The following is a 24,369-nucleotide window of genomic DNA, read 5'->3' as shown; positions in this document are numbered from 1 at the left end:
ATAACCCAATGATATTATATATAGAAACAAGAGGTAGATACGTTACCAACGCACCAAAACGTAAACCGTGAATTGGTCCTAATTGGGACCAGTGGAATCAGTCAGATTGTGACTTGTGACAGCGAACGCACATGCTGATATAAACGTTAAAATTATCAATAATGCCTTCTTGTGTGTTCAGAAAGTGCACAAATTACGATAGCAAAATAAAGAAAGATAGAGGGATATCATATCACAGGTAAATGTATTAAAATATTATAATTTTAGAGCAAAAATAACAATTTGCAATTATTAATGAATGACACTTGCTTGACACTTGTATTGAAATAATGAAAGGGATAAAACATTGCTTCAATCACTAGTGTGACAAAGCTAGCGCACACTGTGTTCAAAGATTATCATGTAGATACGATTATTGAAAATAGAACGGTTATTTTATTAATTTCGATTTGGGTAAATACTTGATAATTTTTATATTTAAATCCACACAGTGCATGTAATTAACAAATATATCTATTTATTACATACAATGAAATCGTGATGGCAAAAATGTTTGTTTGCAAAAATGATGTTGAATATACGTATACATAAAAGAAAAGATTATCGCTACTGACGAAAAATGCTATTTGCTTTTCTGTAAATAGCTATTGAACATAAATTTTATTTGTGTTTTAGATAAAAAAGGCTTATACTTCATCCTTTCTTTTATTTCATACTTTTTTTTCATCTAGGCACCACTATTATTATATCCTACAAGTTGGAGTGATGACCTTGTACGGGTTCCGGGAACTGCCTTGAAACGAATAGCGTAAGATCGGTCCGTATGGAGTTCTATAAGGAGGACTATGCTCAGCAGTTGGTGTTTATCGGGTGAAATGATGATGACCGAAAACGAACACCACAGCTAGTAATAAATGCTTAATACAGTTATATCTCCAAAAAAGTTTTTTTCATTTTAATAAAACTTCATAATAATAACTAAATAGTAAATGAAATTGTCACATTTGTTTACGTGTGCAGGAAACGAAACATCTATAACATTGAACCTTCTGTGTCGTTAGTCTATGCCAATTGCCATGGCAACTATTTGTTTATTTATATTTAATTGGTGAATTCTTATGACTTTTGCTTACACCTGCGCGGAAGTGACAAACTATCTTGTCTTTTTTGTTTATATCATTTTATTATAGCCATCTCTCTAATACAGTCTGTCAATGTAATAAATTAAGTAAAATGAAACTTGTATTTGTGTGTGCCTGACACTGCATATGAAGCATTTTTTTTGGATATATTGTGAGTATATAACGTATCTATACATAAAATATCATTGCTATAACCCCATACAAATTACCATTCCGTATTCACGGTTTCTATATCCGCGGCATATTTACGGAACCTAGTATTATATTATTATAGACTATAGTATTGTATTATATTATTATTATAGCCTGCTAACATCTATACTTCTATACTAATATTATAAAGAGGAAAGGTTTGTATGTACCTATGTATGGTTTTCACGCATAAACTACTGGACCGATTTCAAAAATTCTTTCACCATTAGAAAGCTGCATCTTAACTGAGCAACATAGGCTATATTGCATTTTCAAAAAAATTAGGGTTACATTATTACCAAAAATGCAATAATGTAACCCAAGGTGTAAAAAATTCCTTAATAAAAATTCTGTCATCGCGTGCGCTGCGGAATCTATTCCTTGAAGTACGAGGATGGTTCTTATGAAAAAAAACTTTAAAAAAAACGTAGGTAAACATGTAGGTAGGTACCACGGGCGAAGCCGGGGCGGACCGCTAGTACCTATTATAATAAAAAGAGAACTAATAAGTACTTAATATCAACAAAAATAGCAATTACATACCTTTGGAATGTTTGCACAAGGGCGTACATCTACTCACGAAAAACACTGTTTAAATAACTTCCAAATTACAATAAATCCACCACCATCTACCTAGCCTATACTTTTGTAGACTTTACCTACACGAACTTATGAAATGCAAGGTAAAAAACAAACAAACACATCTACGCTCAATTCTGTATTACTATTGCTAGTGAGGTAATAACTAATACTAATGAAGACTGAAGAGCGGGCTAAAAACTTGAACTTGTGTCATTCAAATCCCCAAAGGGCCTCTAGCTAGCGCGATAGCCGACTGGTGCCCGCCCACGTCGCGCGTCGCCCGCGGCCCGCTCCTAGAGAAACATTTAGTTATTCGGTTTCTGTACCGAACTACCGAATACCGATATCACAAGTTGACCCGGACGCGGCGCGGCGGAACTGAATAACTGTCCAACTTCCTCCTAACTAAGATCGATAAGTTTATATTATTAAATCTAATGTTTTATAAACCAAAATAGAAAAAGTAGGTATCTAAAATAACGCAGAAGATAATATTTGAAATTTGTAATATACAGTATTAATTGGAATGTAATAATGTTATTATTAAAATGATTGCATGCCATTTCACATTGCGAATACTGTAACGAAATTTAGGTAATATAAGTTAACATTCGTGTTCAAGCAATGAATAAATGAATTTCAATTTAAATTTGAAATAACGAATCTCAATATAGTATTCGCTATCTATATTGGTAGCTACTTAATGAAAGTTTTTTTTTTAATGACATCGACACGTAAAAAATTCCTCGAGACTTACCTACTCATCATCACTACATAGTATAAAACAAAGTCGCTTTCTCTGTCCCTATGTCTCTTTGTATGCTTAAATCTTGAACAAATCAACAATATTACAAATCATAATGGAAAAATATTAGACTTAGCCTTAACTAATATTCCTGGTTTAAAAGTATCTTCTGCGATTGATATATTGACCAAGCCGGACCCACATCATCCGTGTTTATTCTTGAGTTTGACATCTGACGCAACTTCCGTGCTTAGACGTGATAATTACGTCAGTTACAATTTTTTCAAAGCTGATTATGGTTGTGTTGTGCGGGAACTGGAGAATATTGATTGGTGCTCCAAATTCACTAACCTCGTAGATATTAATGACATGTTAGAGGCATTTTACGACATTATGCGTAGTGTAATTGATACCTATGTGCCTAAGAGTAATATGAAGAAAAGTAATTACCCTCCCTGGTTTACGCCCGCCCTAATTCACGTTATCAAAGATAAGGATAAAATGAGACATAAGTATAAAAAATATAAAAATCCCCGCGACTTGTTTGAATTTAATATATTACGAGACCGCTGCCACAAACTAATTACACAGTGTCATCAAAACTACAAGTCAAAGATTGAAGATGCAATCTCGAAGGATAGTAAAGCTTTCTGGAAGTTTATAAATAGTAAACGGAACAATTCAACATCTTCTATACCTTCTGTTATGTGTCTAAATGACAAAATCGCGGAAAATGGCCCTGATATAGCTAATCTTTTTGCATTGCATTTTTCTTCTATTTATTCTGACCCTATTTCAAATATTAGTGTTCAGAACAGCAAATCTACTTGGGATTCTTGTACAAAGGTTGTTGTCACAAAAAAAGAGGTTCTTCTCAAGTTGAAACAACTTGATATAAACAAAGGTGCTGGTCCAGATCGTATTCCTCCTGTATTTCTTAAACGCGCCGCTGTCGCAATTGCCACCCCTCTCACTATGATAATAAATAAGTCACTGCAACAAGGCACATTTCCTGAATACTGGAAAACTTCTATAATTGTGCCCGTACATAAGAAGGGCGACCAAAGCGCAGTAAGTAATTACAGACCCATAACCATGCTATCTACACTATCGAAGGTTGTTGAATCGTTGGTTTGTCCGGTCTTGACTCGATATTTAGATAAATTCATAACTCCACATCAACATGGGTTTAGAAAGGGTCACTCTGTGCAGACTAACCTTGTTAAGTTCTTGTCTGATTTGACTCACGTTATGGACAAAGGCAGCCAAATGGACGCAGTCTACACAGACTTTAGTAGCGCATTTGACAAGGTAGATCATGGGACTTTACTCACAAAATTAAATAACTATGGTGTATCTGGTCCTCTTTTACAATGGGTTGCATCTTACTTGTATCAAAGGGATCAGGAAGTGGTCGTAAAAGGCTTCAGATCAAAAGTGTTCACAGCTACATCCGGTGTTCCCCAGGGATCTCATCTGGGCCCCCTTCTGTTCGTTGCTTATATTAACGATATCTGTGGTTCCATCAAACATTGCAATTATGCACTTTTCGCTGATGACTTGAAAATTTACAAAACTGTTAACAGCTTAGCGGATGTAGCTGCTATCCAGAATGATTTAGATAATATATCTCAGTGGTGTGAAAGTAATAATATGATAATTAACTCTAACAAGTGCTCATTTATTCGATTTACAAGGAAAAAAGTACCATTTCTTTCCACATACAGTATATAGACAATGTTCCTCTCATTCAACAGTTTGAAATTGTCGACTTGGGTGTTACTCTGGACAGTAAACTCAAATTAACGTCTCATATTGATATGATAATTAAGAAAGCCGCAAGGATGACCGGGTTTATTAAAAGAAATGCTACCTCCTTCAAAGCATCTACAAAAATTGCCTTATTTAACGCATTGGTCCGGAGTCACCTCGAGTTCGCGTGTGTTGTGTGGAATCCTCATCACGCCGTGCACTCGCAGCGCATAGAATCCATACAGCGATCGTTCACTAGGCATTTGGCTTTTACCTCCCCAGGTATCACACATCGTTGTCCGTATGCTGAGCGCTTACATTACTTTAAAATGATGACGTTAAGAGACCGGCGTAAATTACACGATTTGACATTTCTTTTTAACTGTGTAAACGGTATAACTACCTGTGAGGATATTGTTTCTAGTATCACTTTCCGAATCCCGTATAGTTTACCCAGAAAACCGATAAGCACTCTCTTTGACCTACCAGTAAGCCGAACTAACTTGGTACGACAAGCACCATTGTCTCGGATGTGTGCAACATACAATCAATTTGTTACTTCATTACCGGACCTTGACATATTCTTTGGATCTCTAGCACAATACAAACATATTGTTACTCATTGCTTACTCAATAATACTTGTATAAATAGTTATTAACATTAAAATTAATAAAAATAAATTATTGTTATTGTATTTTAATAATTTGTAAATGTACTTAAATAATTCTATATAATTTCGAGAACTGTTGTGAATGCTGTGTATACCTGTTATTGATAAATGCATAATATTAATGAATTTATAATGTCTATTGTATGAATGTCAAATGTATTTATTGTTGGTGTGCCAAATAAATAAATAAATAAATAAATAAATCTTTAAAACCACAGACATACATTAAGATAGACTACGCGAGTGTATGTACTTCCCGTGTCCAAACTAAAGTATAACTTAAACACTTACTTGACGCTGGCCTACACCGCTTGCAGTTCGCCAAGGAAAGACGTGAAACTGAATAGAGTAAAATGCCGAATTACGCAGTTATAAACTGTAGAAACTCCACAGCTGTGAGTGGCCGAGTTATCGGAGATTTTTCCTTCCACTGGTAATTAATTTTTTAATCAGAATATGCACTATTTATTTTAAAATCAAATAAAGAATATCTATGGAAAACGATCGTGACAATAATGGATACCAATTACCAAATCATACGGAATGATTCGGAATACATTGCGGCTTTTACTTGGCACGGTAAAGATCTTAATGTATGTCTGTGTTTAAAACTATGCAACGGATTTTGATGCGGTTTTTTTTTTAACAGATAGGAATTAGGATTATTCTCGAGGACGGTTTTAGTATCTAATTTATTAGGTTTAAGCCGCGGGCGGAAAGCTAGTATTTACTAATTTATTAACCACCACATAAAACTCGAACAAACACACCAACTGAGTAGTAAGTATGTGGTAGTATAGTGAGTGTCAAAAAATAGGTATTCGTTTTTCGGTTCGTTATGGATATTAAAATTTCAAGCTCGGCCATTTGACATAGTTATTAATATATGCGGGGTCATGCGTACAACGTTGTTTTTAACCGACTTCAAAAAAAAAGGAGGAGGTTATCAATTCGGCCGGTATGTTTTTTTTTATGTGTGTACACCGATTACTCCAAGGTTTCTGAACCGATTTACGTGATTCTTTTTTTGTTTGATGCGGAATGGTGTCGAATTGGTCCCATAAAATTTTATTCGGATAGGCCCAGTAGTTTTTATTTTATGAGCATTTTTGTCTGATCTCGATTACTTAATTGAAATGTAGCAAGTAACTTTGATTCACTTACCGGTAACCGATTGAGCTAAAATTTTGTATACGTATATAAATTGGATAGCGATGAAACATTATGATAACATAGAGCTGATTTGATGATGGAATCGGAAGGTGGCCATAGGAACTCAGTAATATATTGACTCAACTTTACCGAGTTTGGGCCCGTTAGATTCGTGAAATGAAAATACACTAAACCGACTTCAAAAACCGAAAATTAAAAAATAAAAAAGATTTGATTTGATTGATTTGATTTATTTTTTAATTTTCGGTTTTTGAAGTCGGTTGTTTTTAACCCTTTAACGGGCAGAATTTTTTTTGTTAGATATCAATATTTTTGATATGACGTTTCGTTAAGGACCTTTTATAGATGCTGAAAATTGATAAATTGACTAGTTGTGTCTTCCGGTTTTACCTGCAGGCCGTGGTTACATATGTAACCGAGACCATTTAGGGAATAAGTTAAGTGGTTACATATGTAACCGGACTGGACTATGACCGTTTAGGGCCTAACTTAATTCCCCATAGGAATGCCTAACCTTTAGATATTCCTGTGGGCAATTAGTAAGTGCTTAGGATAAAATGTACGTCATTTTTGTATATAAGGGTATTTTAATGAGCACATAATTAAATAAAAGATATGTTATTTAGGAAATCAAATTATTATATTTACTATTTCTAGTATAATACATGCAAAATCAACAACCTTTTTGCATTAGGCAGTCTTTGAATTTGTCTTCAGAGTGGAATAAAGTTTTCAGTCTCTCTCTAGTACACAAATACAATTCTTACATAACTAATTCACATGAAAAGTAAGCTAACGGGATTCAAAGGAAGATTGTCCTCAGGATCCGAATCACCACCAATATCAGAATCTTCAGCCTGACTATCATCGATTCCTGTCATCATGGCCTCAAATTCCTAATCATCCATTTTGTCCAAATCCAAAATATTTCTTTTAGACATCTAAAACAAACAAAATAAATTGTAATGTTGTCAAAACTCTGCACAATTATTACCTACAGTGTAGTACTTTTATAATGTAAAACCTCGTCATACAAAAAACCTGACTTTGGTGTTCAATAACATCTTTACCCGAAAATCTCAACTTATTGTTATGTTATTTTCGTAAAATATATTTATTTAACTTACTAATAACAACTAATAAACTTTTCAATTCATACAAAAAGTAAATTTTTGTTTCAATTGAAAAAAAGAACCAAAAACGGACCTCAAAATTAACGAAACGTGCTCTTCATATTTAACTCGTTATAAAACTTTGTCACACAAAGCTACATGCATGAATTTTATATCAAATTACTGGAAAAATAATAAATAAACTATTTACATACCTTATTTTATTCAAATATCACAAATTTCCACAAAAAACAATTAAAAAGCAGGAGAACATAGTCCACGTGCACATCGCAAACTCTGAATGGACAGAAGGCACAAACGTAACCACAAATATTTAGCGACATTGCAAATAGTACGAAACAACTTCACACCTGTGGGTACGATTGTGTGTTACGCCCGTTCAAGGACTACGCGAAAAACATATAAGGGTCATTTTATATAGAAAGGTTTAGATAAAATCAACCTTACAGTCAGATGTGTCATGTGGTTACAGCCGCTATACTAGTTTTGCTTATGCCCTATAAAGGGTTAACGTAGTTATCGTCTTTTTTACACGTGGTGCGGGCATCCGCCCTCCGCGCCGCGGCCGCAGTCGCCGCCATAGAGGCGCCTCTCTGATCACTCACTACGGTGCGGTGTCTTTTGATTTATTTCAAACTAGCTTCCGCCCGCGACTCCGTCCGCGTGGATGGTTTATTTCTCCATTTTGAGTGATTTTGAGTAACTCTGACAATGACATCTTATAAATATCTATTGGACCTAAATACGGCTAGGCCTATAATAATTTAAGGAGATCCCTCTATTGAGCTACTGCTGTTGAGCTCGCGTTCTGTAGTAGGTAAGTATTTTTTCCATAGTAATTCCGACCTTGATAAATAGCATGTAGCAGTAAATTACTGACAGTGACGAAAAGTTTGCAAAAATAAAAAAGTAATCGTGACAATGCGACAAAAAGTTAATTGAGAGCTTCACCATACACAAGTCACAACACACTACGTACGTACTATAATATTTAAAAGAGTATTTACAAATAACTGATCGTAATAGCACAGTATTACAATATAGTAATAGTCTTAGAAATGACATCAAATCATAACCAAAACAAAACCTACATTGTACTGCCCGTCAGTCTTGAAATATTTGTTTGTTTATAAAATTTTCTCAAGTTTTTGCTTATAGTTATAAGTGTATTGAATACGATTTTTGACGAGTACGATTGGGGGGGGCTGCATACCATTCCAGCCGCGTAACCCCCCTCAAAATGTCAGGCTGCGACCGCGCCTGTTTTAAGTCGGTTGTTTTTAACGCAGTTATTTTTATATACTACTAGTGGTCCGCCCCGGCTTCGCCCGTGGTACCTACATGTTTAAACTATCCTATCTCTCAAGTTGGATCGAACTGCACAGATGAATGAACTGCATGATGAACTGCACTGCACAAAAAATCAAAAAACCGTCATAGCTAAACCATCCATTTTTGACCCCTGGGTAACTGGACTTAAATTGTTGCAAATGACCTCTAGTATAACCCCTTCGAAGGATCACGTCGAATTTCCAGTCACCCTGTATATTAAGATGTAGTGATAGTGATATTTTAATGGGAGCAATAACAAAGTTGAAAGTACCATACAATTATTTCAAAAACTGTTTATGAAAGAAGAATACACCAGCCTTTAAAAATAATAAAAAGTGAAAAAAAATCGCAGTAGGATGCAACCCATTAGAAAAGGAGGAAAATATGATAAAAATGTAAGGAAAAATAAATTACGGTCAATCCGAGTTCGGGAAGTGGGAGGGGGGGAGCTTTTAAGAGAAAAAAATGGTATCTCTCGATTTCCGACAAAACTACAAGTCCTACGGAAAAAAGTTCAACAACTTTTGTATTAACAATTTTTTCACATAACCTCAAAATTTAGGTGAAAAATTCATAAAACCAAGTTTTTGGTTTTTTATTTCTATCTCCTTTAAAATTTATTTTTTTTCTACGAAATTTGGTGAAAACTTACTTTATTATGTCCCAAATACACTGTAATTTATTTGATTGAAAATATTTATTTTTTCTCCTTATTTTGAATTAATACCAAAAAACCAACCTAACTTTCAATCGAAAAGTCACCCGTCAAAATATAGCTTTTTTCAAAAAGTTGGTATGTTTTCTGTTCGTTGAAATCTCTACTTTCCGATGGTGAAAAAAAAATATGTTACCATAGTAAATCTTCTCAGGAAATGCATACAAACAGTGTGATAATGAGCTTTTACTAAATCAGGCAAATTTCTCAAACGACCTGTAGTCCATTGAAAAGTTACATTTGGGGTTGCATTTCTTAGAGGACGCAATTTTATTTTTTTGATGTGTAGAGGGGGTTAGTGTGAAGCTATCACCAAGTTTGTGGGGTCGCCACCCTTGTTCCACGGCCGCCATCTTGAAAATAGCGGAAGATATGGTTTATACGATATATCTCTTAAACTGTTTATCTGATAAAAAAAATTTGTTAACATTATTTGTTGCAAATTAAATTCTCTACAATTTTAGTCCAGTAACTTTTTGTCGTAGAACTATAAATAAAAAAGTTATAAGCAAAAATGTTCAGATAATAGAGATATTTATATTTTTCAATAAAACTTTTTTTTATCATTTTACGAAGAAATGATATCAGACCATTTTTGTAGATTTTTTTTCGAGGAACAACTTTTACATACAACATTTTTTCATAAAGTCAATAGCTAAGGTTTTAAAGCGCTCCGAAATTAGTACTATTTTTCAGTAGGTACTCTTAGCTATACGTTATACATATATTATGTGTGTACTAATAATTATTTGTCATCAGTAATTGTTTTTTTTTTTTTGTTATTATAATATTTTTAATAATTAATTTTGCAATACTATTAATAATTAATTATTGACTCTTTTCCCCACCACCCAGGAGGTAGAGTCTGGAAGCACGTTTTTTTTTACGTCGAAAAGCAGAAAAGAGCCAATAGCCAATATATGTATAGTAAAGAGTACTGAAAAATAGTACTCACTTCAGAGCGCTGTAAAACCTTAGCTATTGACGTAATGAAAAAATGTTGTATGTAAAAGTTGTTCCTCGAAAAACAATCTACAAAAATGGTCTGACATCATTTCTTCGTAAAATGATAAAAAGCAATTTTATCGAAACATTTAAATAGCTCTAATTTCTGAACATTTTCGCTTAGAAATTTTTTATTTATAGTTCTACGACAAAAAGTTACTGGACCAAAGTTGTAGAGAATTTAATTTGCAACAAATAATGTTAACAAATTTTTTTTATCGGATAAATAGTTTAAGAGATATATCGTAAAAACCATTTCAACCACTATTTTCAAGATGGCGGCCGTGGGACAAGGGTGGCGACCCCACAAACTTTGTTTTAGCTTCACATTGAACCCCCCTACACATCCAAAAAATAAAATTGCGTCCTCTAAAAAAGGCAAGGTTAGGCCAAAAAAATGTAACATTTCAATGGACTACTGTTTTTATCGCCATCATTTGTCACGTGTTGTTGTGTCACGTGTGTCGAATGTCACGTTTTGTGTCACGTGTGGCGTCACGTGTATCGAATGTCACGCGTTCAAACTCTTCGGCTTTATAATATTAGTATAGACTAGCTGTGCCCGCGACTTCGTCCGCGTGGAATAGTGACTGCATAGTAGTTACTACTTAACTTTTATTGAATAAACACGTACTACCATAAATAATTAAAAGAACTGTTAGTAAAATTTATTACTAAACTGAGCTAAAAAATAAAAAAAAAATGCCTAATTAATTTTCTACGTAAAATTTATTTTAAATTATGTCATATTATTTTTTAGGCACCAGGGAGCACATTATTTTATTTTCCTTCCTTCCTTGTATGCATGTTTTTGACAATATATCGTGCAGCAACCAGAGCGCCGAGACAAACGTCAAAACGCAAAGGAATAGATCGCGGAGCTATCGATACTAATTGACATAAGCGTATGATGTTTTGCTAAGGATTTGTTCACCCTGCTAATTATTTTTTACATATTTTCATTGTACAGACATCACTTTTCTAGAATTTTATTATATGTATTGATGATGATGATGTGCGCATGGTTTTAGTTATTTTATAATTAATAATAAAATAAATAATTTTACAATTATTTCAATGATGGACCTATACGGAGTTAGTACCATGTACCAAGTACTTACCACTATGTACCAAGTACTTACCACTATGTACCAAGTACTTACTACCATGTACCAAGTACTTACTACCATGTACCAAGTACTTACTACCATGTACCAAGTACTTACCACTATGTACCAAGTACTTACCACTATGTACCAAGTACTTACTACCATGTACCAAGTACTTACCACCATGTACCAAGTACTTACCACTATGTACCAAGTACTTACCACTATGTACCAAGAACTTACCACTATGTACCAAGTACTTACCACTATGTACATAGTGGTACATGGTAGTAAGTTGTTTGGTCAAGGTGGAAAACAACATGGTAGTAACAATTTCAATGATGGACCTATACGGAGTTAGTACTATGTACCAAGTACTAAGTACCAAGTGTTGTGCCGCGTGTGTCGAATGTCACGTGTGGTGTCACGTTTTGTGTCACGTGTTGTGTCACGTGTGTCGAATGTCACGTTTTGTGTCACGTGTGGCGTCACGTGTATCGAATGTCACGTGTTGTGTCGCGTGTCGAATATCACTTGTTGTGTCACTCGTGACATTCGACACTTGGTACCAAGTACTGAGTACCAAGTACTTGGTACTCAATACTAAGTACTTGGTATTGAGTACCAAGTTAGTATTACCAAGTACCAAGTACAAAGTCCATGGACTTGGACATGGACGTCGCGTGTGTTGCATGTCACTTGTTGTGTCACGTGTGTCGAATGTCACGTGTTGTGTCACGTGTGTCGAAGGTCACGTGTTGTGTCACGTGTGTTGAATGTCACGTGAGGTGTCACGTGTGTCGAATGTCACGTGTGGTTTGGCGTGTACTAAGTACCAAGCGCCAAGTACCAAATACACTTAGAACTTATTACGGACCTAACGATAAAGAATAGGATTTTGAAAAAATTCGCCAATCTTGCTATGGGTGAGATGCTAAAGTGTACTTTTTTATACCCAAAAGTAAAAAAAAATATTTATAATAAAACTAAAGGGGACCTAACAAAGAAATTGTGGGACCTTAAAGGACCAAACGGAGACCTATCGATTAAGGTCATTTTCGACCTAAAATTCTATGGATGCGGTGCTAAAGTGTACTTTTTTATACCTAAAATTTAAAAAATTATTTATAAATAAACTATAAGGGACCTAACAAAAAAAATGTAGGACCTTAAAGGACCTAACGGAGACCTATCGATTAACATTGAGATAATATTAATATGGAGACGATACCGCCTACATCACTTATGTTCCACTCAACATACGTCATGTGGCATAACTGCACTCAGTCGCTTGCTCGCTCATTGGCGCGAACGTCACGCTCATTTTTTATTTGTTTTAAAGTGAAACGCATCAAATATGCCTACGTGTGTGTTACGATATTGCACAAATAATACAAAGAATACGGAAAAGTGCAAAAGAATAACTTTTCATCAGTAAGTAACTAGATAATAATTTTTAAAACTTAGTTAGAGCAAAATTTTTGGCGGGCGACATTTTGTCATAGATTAAAAATTTAAGATATGACATTGGGCATGAAATAAGTGTTGTTAGTAATATTTGCTGGCATTTTTATAGTATAAAATAATAATTTTACATATTTAGAAAAGCATAGACTGGTTGTTAATTGAAAAAAGGTGAAATCATGAAATATGAAAATCAATTACTCAATCACCAATTTTTTTTTGTTAATTGATTTTAATCAAGTTTTTAATTGATATTGTATAAGCTACTGACTTGAACGTATAATTGAATTATTATTTATTTATCTGCACTAATATTATAAAGAGGAAAACTTTGTTTGTTTAATTGATTGTAATTAATAGGCTCATAAACTACTGGACCGATTTTGATGAAAGGAGAATGCCCATTTTTGGTACTGGTTTTTCTCATGCATCAAGACAACAATACTATTAAAAAAAAATCTCGGCAATTTAGAGGCCTTCTTACCATCGGAAAATATATTTTGAACAGGGAATGTTTTGTAAAATCTAATAAGACATGTAATTGTTTAGATCCGTTATTATAGATTTAGTGTCCATTACCGGTTACCACGGTAACCAAGCGGTAACTTATTACATTTACTATGGTAAATAGCTAAATGTATTAATATCGATTATTGTTTTCATTGAATTACAAAAAAAATCAATTAAGTAACATAAAATCACTCTTTAAGGTATTGTTTATACACTGTAGGTTGTTTTAACAAAGATAGTGAAGTAAAATAATATAAATATGTATATATAAAAAAAATATTATTATGACATAGCTTGGTAGGTAACCAGTTATTTCTTATTTGTTTCTTTCTTCGAATATGTAGTGAAAAAATGATTCAAACAACAACAACAACAACAACATGTAAACCGAATAAAAACTCAATTGGCATTTTTAAAATATCTATTCAGGTTTTCTTGAAATCCGTCCCGGATGATTTCTGGTGCCTACCTACTCTGGCCGATCAACAGATAGACTTTGTCTGAAAGCATAATCTCTACGCATAGATTAAATATGTTAATCGAAAAATAACCTTTGGACGATAAAATGTTACCTAAATCACACATAAACCTAACTAAATCGGGGTTATTTAAGTTTTGAGGTTATTTCACATTTTTCTCAATATCTTGAAAACCCCTGTTTTTATCACAAAAAAATCAATTGGTAAAAATCTTTTGAATATCGAAGAACCCTCCAAAACCACTCTGGCATTGACGCAACACTGTACTGTGGTCCATACTTTCATGGGCATTCTCCTTTGGCACAGACAATCTTAAGACCCTGAGAAAGAACATAGGCTACTTTTTATTGCGAAATATGTGCCACGGGCGAAGCCTTGTGTTTCAGAGATAAGTAATTAATATTTTTTCTATTCAAGGTTTCCATGTCTGGGCCGTGAAGAAAGGGAAAAATTATTTTTTTTCTAAAAAAGGCTCAATTTGTAAGGAATAAAACTTCCCATAGCCCTGACTTCAGTCAGTAGGTTCACCTAAAACACGAAAAAAATTAAATTATTCCATATGACGTCACTATTTACATCATCCTATATTATATGCCAGATATTGTTAGCCCCGCGTAGTAAAGTCAGTTTATACCTAAAATAAATATTAAGTAAGTACAAAGAAAATTTCAAGTCAACGTGCATGTAAGGAGTGGCACCCAATAAAATAGACAGAATGAAACAAAGTGTCGCCTCTATAGCGGTGAGTCAGTGACATCGCATAATCTATGACTGTCTAGCCGTCATTCGCGCGCCCCGCGCCGCCGCGCTTGGCGCACAGATTTTGTTCGTGGTGTCTGCTCCATATTAATATTATCTCAATGTCGATTAAGGTCATTTTCGACCCAAAATTCCATTGATGGGGTGCTAAATTTGCATTGGTATTTAAATCTCCTATTTTGAACTAGGAACGTAGTTAACACAATAAGGAATATTTTACAGCGAAGAGCAATTTTAACTATTGCCTTTTTTAATTCAAATAAAGAATTCTAAATCTAAATAAATATATAATTCTATAATTAATATTAATTATTAATATTATTTTAATACTTTTTAAATAAAAATTCGTAAATTCTATTTTTAAGTATTTTATAATTTTTGAGTAATTTTTAAATACTGTAAGTAATTTTTAAGTATGCCAATATTCGATTGACATCACAATTCACAATTCACAGTTGACATTTGACATACCTACCTACTGTGCAAGTCGTATTATAATCTGTATTCTGTGTAGGTATTTAAAAATAATTTTCTCGTTTACATTGACTAATGATAAGTTTTTATCAGTTTATGTAAGCAAAAATTACTTTTAGTAGCAATATTTCTTCATGTGCAATATAATAGTACCATCGTAATGTAATGGAAGCTAAAATACAATCGCAAATCATCGATTTCTTCTCGTTTTTAGAAGATTTCTACAGCACATCCAAAACGTGTTTGAAAACTTGCCAAAACTACGCCGTATCCATAAATAAAATAATTCGCCGTTGCAAAAATATAAAGGAGTAAGTAAATATAATACATAACCTTTGCTTACTATAGAATTAGAATGATGCTATGTCACATACATGCAAGACGTGCTACTATTTTTCTTTTTTCGTTACCTACATTCTGATTGTTTGTAAATATAGATTTTGCGTTTTGTTCAAGAGCTCAAATTATAAACACACCTTTGGAAGAATTTGAGGGACTTCAAAACAAATTACTGTCTTCACTCCACAACATTATAAATTGTGAAATACGGGAAATACAATCCGAACTGTAAGTAACTGCATTATATTGTGCATATAAAGGAATTTTAATCTATAATGAAAAGATTTCCTTGCAGCTGCTTCCACTTAATATGAAATTTTTATTGCAAAGACAGTAATAATTGAATTAAAAAAAAAATAAACTTTGTTTGTCGTGTAATAATTGGGTACTATTAATTGTCAAGTTATATTAAGTTTTTAGTTTATTTAAACTCGGAAAAATGTCAATAATAATAATGATATTTTCTCTCATTGCAACAATAATTAAGGCCTATATTTATAAACTAATTCCTTGCACCAGTTGACAGAGGATTAAAAGTGAAGACACTTGTTACTCGGTAAACATGTAGCTTTTTACTATTGCAGACACTCTAATCTTACCTTTTTGTTATATTGATTTAGATAAAATTAGTTAAGTATTTCAAAAAAGCATAGGTGTTAAAATGTCTTCGTATATCCTGAAAATTGAGAAAACCTGTTATGAAGTTCCTTTTCTTCATTGTATTACATAAGTGTTATCTGCCAATAGATTTAATTTAAAAAGAATATAATTAAGTCTTATTCAGAGTATTATTTTTTTTAGAAAATTAGACTTATAAAAAAGTTAATTTTATAATTTCAGCTCATCAATAGAAGAACTTTGTGAAAAACTCTGCTATAAGAACAAAGTTCTTCAGGAAAACTGCAAGGACATTGACTTCAGTGTACAAACACCATTAGTAAAAGGATCACCACTCCAGCCTCCATTAGAAGAAATATTACAATTTGCGTCAGAGTCTGTTACATTTGGCAGTCAGATTTGTGCTCAAATTGAAACATCATTGAGAGTTCTCTCATTCAAAGGTCTAGAAACATCTCATTTCATAGATAATTTCAAATTCCCAGCCAATTGGCAAGAGAGAATTTCTGAAATCCTCGCCTATACATCCTTCTGTCCAGAAAATCAAATTTAAAGATGGATCTACTAGGTTCTATCTTGAATTCTATGCAAAAACCGCCAGCTGCGAGCGAGGCGCAAAAAAATGCTATGCGAAAACAGAAAGAGGCTATTGAAAAGAAACAGAAGGAAAATAAGATCATGATTAATAAATTCAGACAGCGGGTTGAGGATAAAATAAGTGATTTTATCAAGGATGGCACCAAACCACACTTAGCATTTGACCCCATGGAACAAATGTACAGGTCTATAATTCGCGATGTCGCAGAAACAGCTGGTGTCCAAGTGTTCTCCTTTGGGCAAGAGGGTGTCGATAGATATTCCGTTGTGTACCTCAAAGACAAAGGGCCCTCTGAAGACGAAGTTGCGGTGCGTAAGAATGGCGGTATCTGGGATGAGGAAAAGGCCATAGAAATGGCGAAAAGAAGAGAGTTAGACAGGCAAGCAGAGAAGGAAGACATAGAAGAGAGAAGTAGAAAACGAAAGAATAAGGAGGAAATAAGTGGGACGTTTTATAAACAGAAGTATGCGCATTTAATCGGTCAAGAGGCAGCGCTCGATGCGGCGCATAAAACGAATATGAATAAAAACTATGGAGAAGTGCCGAGTGCAAATAAAAAGGATCAACGTTCGATAGAACAGACGATGGCGGATATTAAAGCTAAGAAAATGAAGAAGATTGAAACAGAGAAGCAGTCGGCAGAGGGTAATGAAAGTATCTAGTATTTAATACATTTTCTTCTCAAGTGTATTATGGGTTTGTGATCTAGGGAGTTGTTTAAATTTTCATGAATTGAAGTTGATAAACAATGATATTTTAGAAAAGTACTAAAAACACATAGTATATAATATACTTACTTACTCAGTATTCAATGTTACCTATATCTTGAAGTAATAATAACACCATATAAAACATACTTTAAATCCACATTCAATTTTACTATAAAGAAAAACAGTTCTAATATAGAAAGATGAAATTTGTCTAAAAAGCTAGAATTTATACTTCATTGAACTCTTTTTTAAATCTTAAAACATGCCCTGTATGTTAAAAATTACTCTTTGCAAAATGAATTTAGATCCATTAACATATTGCACTTTTGCTATGGATGAACACTAGAGTAGTGCTCGAGAGCATTTTAAATTATAGTTATATTACGACTGAATAGATAGGTACAATAACGAATAGCAATTAATAGTATTACACACCAAATTTTCTCACATTAGACGTTTAACCGGAGTAAGAAAGTAGGCTGTGATGAAAACCCTTGTGTCTCAAAGACCTAAGTAAGTTAAATCCTGTGCTTACCCTTATTCATAAACATTTTTCATAATGTACCCGCAACATAGACTTAAATTTTAACAATATTTTTGTCTTTGTTTATCAAATTGATACTCATCTGAAGTATAAGATTTTTTGATGTATTTCCTCTAGCACATTACTAATTAGGATGGTTTTAGAGTCAAGCTGTTGCACTAAAATCCTTCATTGGGACAGATAATAAATATTCTAATATAAAAGGCATAAAATAACTACCTACCTAATAAATACATTCTGTGGGTTCAAGTATACTTTAATGTGAATATAACAATTATTATCTTAGAATATATAATATATAAATGTACAAGCCGTATATGCGAACAAACTAGCAGAAAAGCCGTTCCGCGTTAGACGGAGATAGAATATACATTTAAACCATTAGCCGAAAAGAGTTAGCAACAACCGACTAATACAACCAAGCAAAATGACTTCAAACGGAACGTGTTTTTATGCGTATGCCGCTTCTACCTCAGTTTATATATACATATATATTCTAAGGTTTATGTATATGTACCCGCCGAACTTAAAAGAGTTATGAATTATGACTGGTTTAAATATTATTAGTATAATTTTAAAATTACCTGCCTTTAATTCATAAGAAAATTAATTCTAAATGAAGTCATGATTGCAGTAGATCATATAAATGTACTCTACCCATCTTGCTACCCATACTTGCAAACATTTCTTATGATTGAAGTATTTAGTAGAAAATATTGAATATTTTTATACCAATTGAGCAATACAAATGTAATTAGCAAAGCAATAGTTAGAATCAACGTAGAATAATTGTATTCTTTTGATAATATAGAATTAGTTAGTACTTAGATGAATTTTAAGAATTAAACGAATCAAAAAGAACATGGCGGCTAATGTTGACATGTCATTATAACGCGCGTAACTTCGAAAGACCGCAGGCCGCAAACGTGTACCGATGTATTATTTATCGGGAAGCCTGTTTTTTGTATAATAATTTCATTTTTTTGGATTAAGTTTAAATATGATAATTTTAAAGTGACGAAGAGGGCAGTACCTAGGTATAACAATATATCCATCTCTTTTCTCGGTAGTTTAATTTACGTTTTGTCTCCCTCACTCTCTCCGCCTGTAATATTTGTTAAGTTTTCCATAAATTTGGATCATAAAATGTTTTACGGAATATGTCATGAAATGATTCAAGATCATTAAGGAATATAATATTAAGATGTGATTATAATTAATGAACTAACTATGTAAGCAATAATAAATTTAATAATTGAATTATTATGTACTAAAACAACATAACGCACTTAATTTCAACATGGTTTGCGTACTATTGTACCTAAGTAAAACTATAAAATCATTTGCCTGAAATGTTTTCAAAGTTTGAAAATTTTACATTATAAATAATTAATTACCATCTTAAAATACATATTATATAAACTGACGTAGAAGCGGTTTATGCGTACAAACTAGCAGTTATATCCGTTCCGCGTTAGACAAAGATAGAATACATTAGCCAAAAAGAGTTAGCAACGTGACCGACTAAACGCAACCAAGCTAAATTAGCTGATTTCAAACGGAATGTGATTTTTAGTTCAGGATCCATCGCCCATTTTTGCAAGTGATTACTATCAAGCTAATTTTCCGTGAGTAGCTTTATTTTGATGAGACGCCCAATAATTTCCTGTACCTACGAAACTCTCGATTGTGGTAGCTAACAGAGGTAACAAGGATAAAATGTTTTGATTTGATGGTTCTCAAATATTTATTACTAACTGATTTTTTTTTTGTTCAATCTCAAGATAATTATCTAAATTATTCGAAAAAATATTTGTCCTACAAAATCTATGGTTTGATCAAAGAGTCCCCTCTTTCCAATGTGTATCGATAACGAGGACATCATAAATGATTACTAACCAGCAGATTTTTTTGTTTTCACTTAGTTAATATTTATATAATTCAACAGACATATTGTCCTACAAATTGCGTAATAAATATTTGAGAACCATCAAATCAAAACATTTTATCCTTGATACCTCTGTTAGCTACCACAATCGAGAGTTTCGTACAGGAAATTATTGGGCGTCTCATCAAAATAAAGCTACTCACGGAAAATTAGCTTGATAGTAATCACTTGCAAAAATGGGCGAAGGATCCTGGACTATTTACGCGTATGCCGCTTCTACCTCGGTTTATATATTAATTATTATGTACTCTAAGATAACCATGAAATAAATTACAATTAATGGAAGGGTATAATAAAATATATTAAAATTTCAATGTATGATATTTTTTCACATTTGAAACTGTGCACATAGTTTCAAATGTGAAAAATGTCTTCAATTTTATGCATGAGATGCATTTTACACTCACATATTCCAAATATTATAATAAAACATCGGTATGTTTTATTAAAGACGGATTAGTGGTGTATTATTAGACAAGTTTATTTTTAATAACTTTCTCAAGGATATGTTTCATTGACAATACCATTACCCACCACAATGTATACTGTGTTGAGTATTAATAGCTATTTTTGTACCTGACAGTACTTGGAATTATTGAAGTAAGGTTAGCAAATTAAAAAGTATGCAAAAATTGTGTGTTTTTATTTTATGTTCCTTTATAAAAAATATACCTACTCTTTATTTTGTGGTTTAACGGACGCAATCGAATGTGAATATTCGACGAACACGAATGTGAAAATGCACCATTAAAATTTTGATATTGCAATTTAGTCAAGAAAATTATTCTTTAGATCGATGTAAATTATAAGGGGCCATCCATTAATCACGTGATGTATTTTTGACCCCCCCCCCCCCTCCCCCTTGGTGATACGTGGTGAGGTTTAAGACTACCCCTCCCCCCTATATCACGTGTATTTTTTCCTACCTGCAAAGAATCAATTTTTTATTTATAAAAAAATACTGGTATAGGTAAGTATCATCTAATTTTATTATAGTAAATTAAAGACTACTATTATTAACGTTCAGAGGTAGACAGAAAGATTGCAGTTTATTTTTGAATGACATAAAAATAATGAAAGATATGCGAAAAAGTTGTACGCGTTTGACTAAAAATAAATACATGTAACGCCGCTTTTCAGTTGAGTATCGCGCGCTTGTCGAAAAAAAAATAAATACACGTGATATATTACTTTACCCCCCCCCTCCCCCTTGTGATATTTCGTGATGTTTTGATGGACCCCTCCCCCCCCTTTCGAGCCTCACCTGATTAATGGAGAGCCCCTAAGGGCATATACTGGGAAAGTATAAATAAAACCGCATTTCACATTTTTTGAACATTTATTTACCATTAACACGCAATAGACAAACTTTACAGCTCACAAAACATAGGAATAGGAAGTTAATGTGAACGTTTTAACATCTATAGATATGTTCTCTATTTAAAATAATTTTAATAATAATTAATTTGTGTACTAATTGTGCTCACGTTACAACATAATAAATTAAACATTAAATTACTCAACAACCCATCGTCACAATTCAGATTTAACTTTTTAATTGACATTAATTAACAAAACTAAAGTAGATTAAGTGTGATATTTACCTACTTTGATATGTAGGGTTAATAACATGATTTGTTAAATAGTTAAAATACAACATCCAAAGCTTTCACTACTATAAATGTATTTTAAATTAATCGTAGGAGATATGCTTACAGAAGTTTTTAAGTCCTATCATAATTCATAAGATAACATTTTACAATGGTGTTATAGCTGCCACGTTAAGAGACACTTGTAGCATACTCTTAGTTTTGTTCAAAGACAAACCAGTCTTTATTTGCGATTTAAAAAAAGCCAAGTAATTATGTAGGTATGTACCAAGACAAGACCTTTCTTGTAAAATCGTATAAAAAAAATATCAGAAAAATCAACGAGTAATTCATTTGTTTAAATATATGCAATAAAAATAATTACATCTCCATCTTTATTAATTTATGGAAGGATTTCCATAGACAATTTGTAATAAGAAGCATTAGGGTACCTACCGAATAGTCACAGGATTTTCCTAAAAATACAATAATCTCTGGAAACATTACGCTAAGCTGATATAACATTCTGTGATATTGCAATTAAAACTAATAAAACTATATTTAATTATTATCCATCATTATTGTCGGACATCTTTGTCTACAGTAAACGTCTAAGCTATAAATACATATCAACAGGTTATATAATATAGAATAAGATCAGCAATATTAGTCAAAAATGTAACAACAATAAATTTTATCACATCAAATATTATCTAGTCCTACACGTATATTATATGCAGTCATTTGCATGTTATTATTATTATTATATGTATATAAATCTAATTTTCCACCTACGGATGGAAATTAAGGACTAGGCCAATTTAGGCGATTATATATTTTTATTTTGAATACAACTAGCTTAGCAAGATACAGCAATATTCATGGAGATGTTACACAATTGAAGGCTTGTGTAACATCTCATTTCAAGTTCACATAATAGAAATTGATATTATCTTTATATTTACTGATAATATCAATTTCACTGATATATTATCAGTAAAAAGGTGTAAATGGTTACCAACACAACATATTTTGATCTGCAAAAACGGCACACTAACGCACACATGATTAGCTGTCGAAATAATCGTGTACGTACGTGTGCGTTAGTGTGCTGTTGATTGGATTATGAATTTTTTTTTATTAACTTTAAATTCTGTCTAAGTAACCGAATTTCAATGCAACTCCCGGAGCGCTTTTAACCCACCCATTTACTTAGAATATCATCATCTTAGAATATAATAGGTAGACCGAAGATTGTCGAGGCGAACAATTTTATTGTCTTGATAAAAGTTTGAATTGCCCTTTTATGGCAAAGGACATATACAGCCTAATATAATGTCACACTACTCTATTATTCAAATTTTTATTGTCATGGAGAAAAGATGTACTTACTTATTTAGTTATTTTAATACTGAAAAACCACAATAACAACTGTAAACTTATTGTAAAAGTTTATAATAAAATTTGATATTTTATTTTTATTATCATAAAGTATTGTCTTCACCTTACAAGTATATGTATTAGATAGGGAGGCGAAGAGGGGAATTTTCTGTAATACTCGAGCGTGGCAGTTTAAGATATGAGAGATACCTTAGACCTAATAGAACAACCTTGTTAACTATTTAGCTCTATATGTAGTGACGCGCGCCTAGGATAGACGATCAGATTAGTAAAAAAAATCGATAGTCTGAAATACTCGAGCGCGTCAGATTAAGATATTGGGGGTTGATTTTAGTGTTTTAAGACTAAATTTAACTAATCTGACCATAAGTCCTTGACGCCGCCGAGTTATAGGGTCGCGAACTTGTAAAAAAAAAACGTTAATCCGGCATTCTCGAGCGCGATTGTTTTTATTTTTATTTTGAAGAATATAATCTAAAACTTACTAAAAATACAAAATCTGCCGGTTTCTGCATGACCGAAAGTCTGGAGGAGCCATTTCTTCTTCCAAAAAACGCGTTGCAGCATATAAGTCGCGAACTTTACTTTTTCCAAAAAAATAAACAAAAAAGGTAATTTTATTTTACAAAAAAAGGTCTCTTTTCATTTTTGTCCAAAGTTAAAACTTTTTTTACTTGAAGCATTATAAAAATTCAAACTCCCGGTTTTTTGAGTATATCTCGAAAACTGAGGGTGTTATGAAAAATTTATATGAAATAACGATGATTAAAAAAAAGAAACCCTTTTCGGTCAGATTAAGAGAACCCACCAACATTTTTGTCAGATTAAGAAAATATGCTTTCAGGATACCGAGATGAACCTCCCCTATGAAAATCTGACGCGCTCGAGTATTTCAAAAGGACTTTTTTTTTCTGCATTTTCAAAAATTCATCGTAACTTATCGTCATGCCGTAATCGTCAGTTTTTTTAAGGGGAGCTTCCTTGGGGCCTACTTAACACCCCTTCCTAAAATCTGACGCGCTCGAGTAAATTTTTTTTTTTGTGCATTTTTGATGAATTTATATGCCTAGCCCCACCACGCAAACCGGCAGATTAGTATACCGCTGTTATCAGAGGCACTTGGAGCATACGTAGTATGAATATCTGACGCGCTCGAGAATGCCCAAGTAACTGTTTTTTTTTACATTTTTGAAAATCCGTACACACCAAACCCACCGCTAAAATGGTTTTTACCATAGAAGCTTTTCTTTTCGAAATTATTTTATCTTTCGATTTTGATAAGTCTCGACGACGCCGTTGAATTACGCCATTTAGCTACCTCGCCTCCCTATCTATATTGTCTCGCTAAATTTATATAATGTATAATTATATTTTATTAAAATGTA

General features: G+C 32.9%; 2 protein-coding genes and 1 long non-coding RNA gene across 5 annotated transcripts in view; 1 reads left to right on the top strand and 2 right to left on the bottom strand.

Moving 5' to 3' along the window:
* The window catches only part of LOC123694584, a 77,018-nt gene extending 74,892 nt beyond the window's left edge, over positions 1-2,126 (bottom strand). Inside the window, exon 1 of the mRNA XM_045640051.1 lies at positions 1,878-2,126. The gene's annotated coding sequence lies outside the window, so the exon portion shown is untranslated. The remainder of the gene's footprint in view (positions 1-1,877) is intronic.
* A 4,749-nt stretch (positions 2,127-6,875) lies between these two features.
* LOC123694525 lies at positions 6,876-7,876 on the bottom strand. Its single transcript, XR_006751821.1, has 2 exons — positions 7,585-7,876; positions 6,876-7,198 (listed from the first exon to the last, which is right to left on the bottom strand). It is a non-coding gene; the product is annotated as an uncharacterized LOC123694525 (long non-coding RNA).
* A 7,347-nt stretch (positions 7,877-15,223) lies between these two features.
* LOC123694534 (sperm-associated antigen 7) lies at positions 15,224-18,100 on the top strand. Of its 3 annotated transcripts, none has more exons than XM_045639995.1 (4): positions 15,224-15,273; positions 15,452-15,548; positions 15,694-15,804; positions 16,417-18,100. In XM_045639995.1, the coding sequence occupies exon 4, from the start codon at positions 16,750-16,752 to the stop codon at positions 17,452-17,454; it is 705 nt and encodes a 234-aa protein (XP_045495951.1). In that variant the 5' UTR covers positions 15,224-15,273; positions 15,452-15,548; positions 15,694-15,804; positions 16,417-16,749; the 3' UTR covers positions 17,455-18,100. The 3 variants fall into 3 exon arrangements, with proteins under 3 accessions (XP_045495951.1, XP_045495953.1, XP_045495952.1); XM_045639997.1 differs by having other exon boundaries at positions 15,675-15,804; XM_045639996.1 differs by lacking the exon at positions 15,224-15,273 and adding an exon at positions 15,292-15,335.
* Positions 18,101-24,369: the final 6,269 nt, after the last annotated feature.

The sequence above is a fragment of the Colias croceus genome, chromosome 9 (assembly GCF_905220415.1).
Source record: "Colias croceus chromosome 9, ilColCroc2.1".
NCBI lineage: Eukaryota > Metazoa > Arthropoda > Insecta > Lepidoptera > Pieridae > Colias > Colias croceus.
This window is presented reverse-complemented; position numbering and strand designations above follow the sequence as displayed.

Bases quoted from the DNA above. Each gene is read 5' to 3' on its own strand.
- LOC123694534 (XM_045639995.1), top strand. From the start codon at position 16,750: ATGGATCTACTAGGTTCTATCTTGAATTCTATGCAAAAACCGCCAGCT.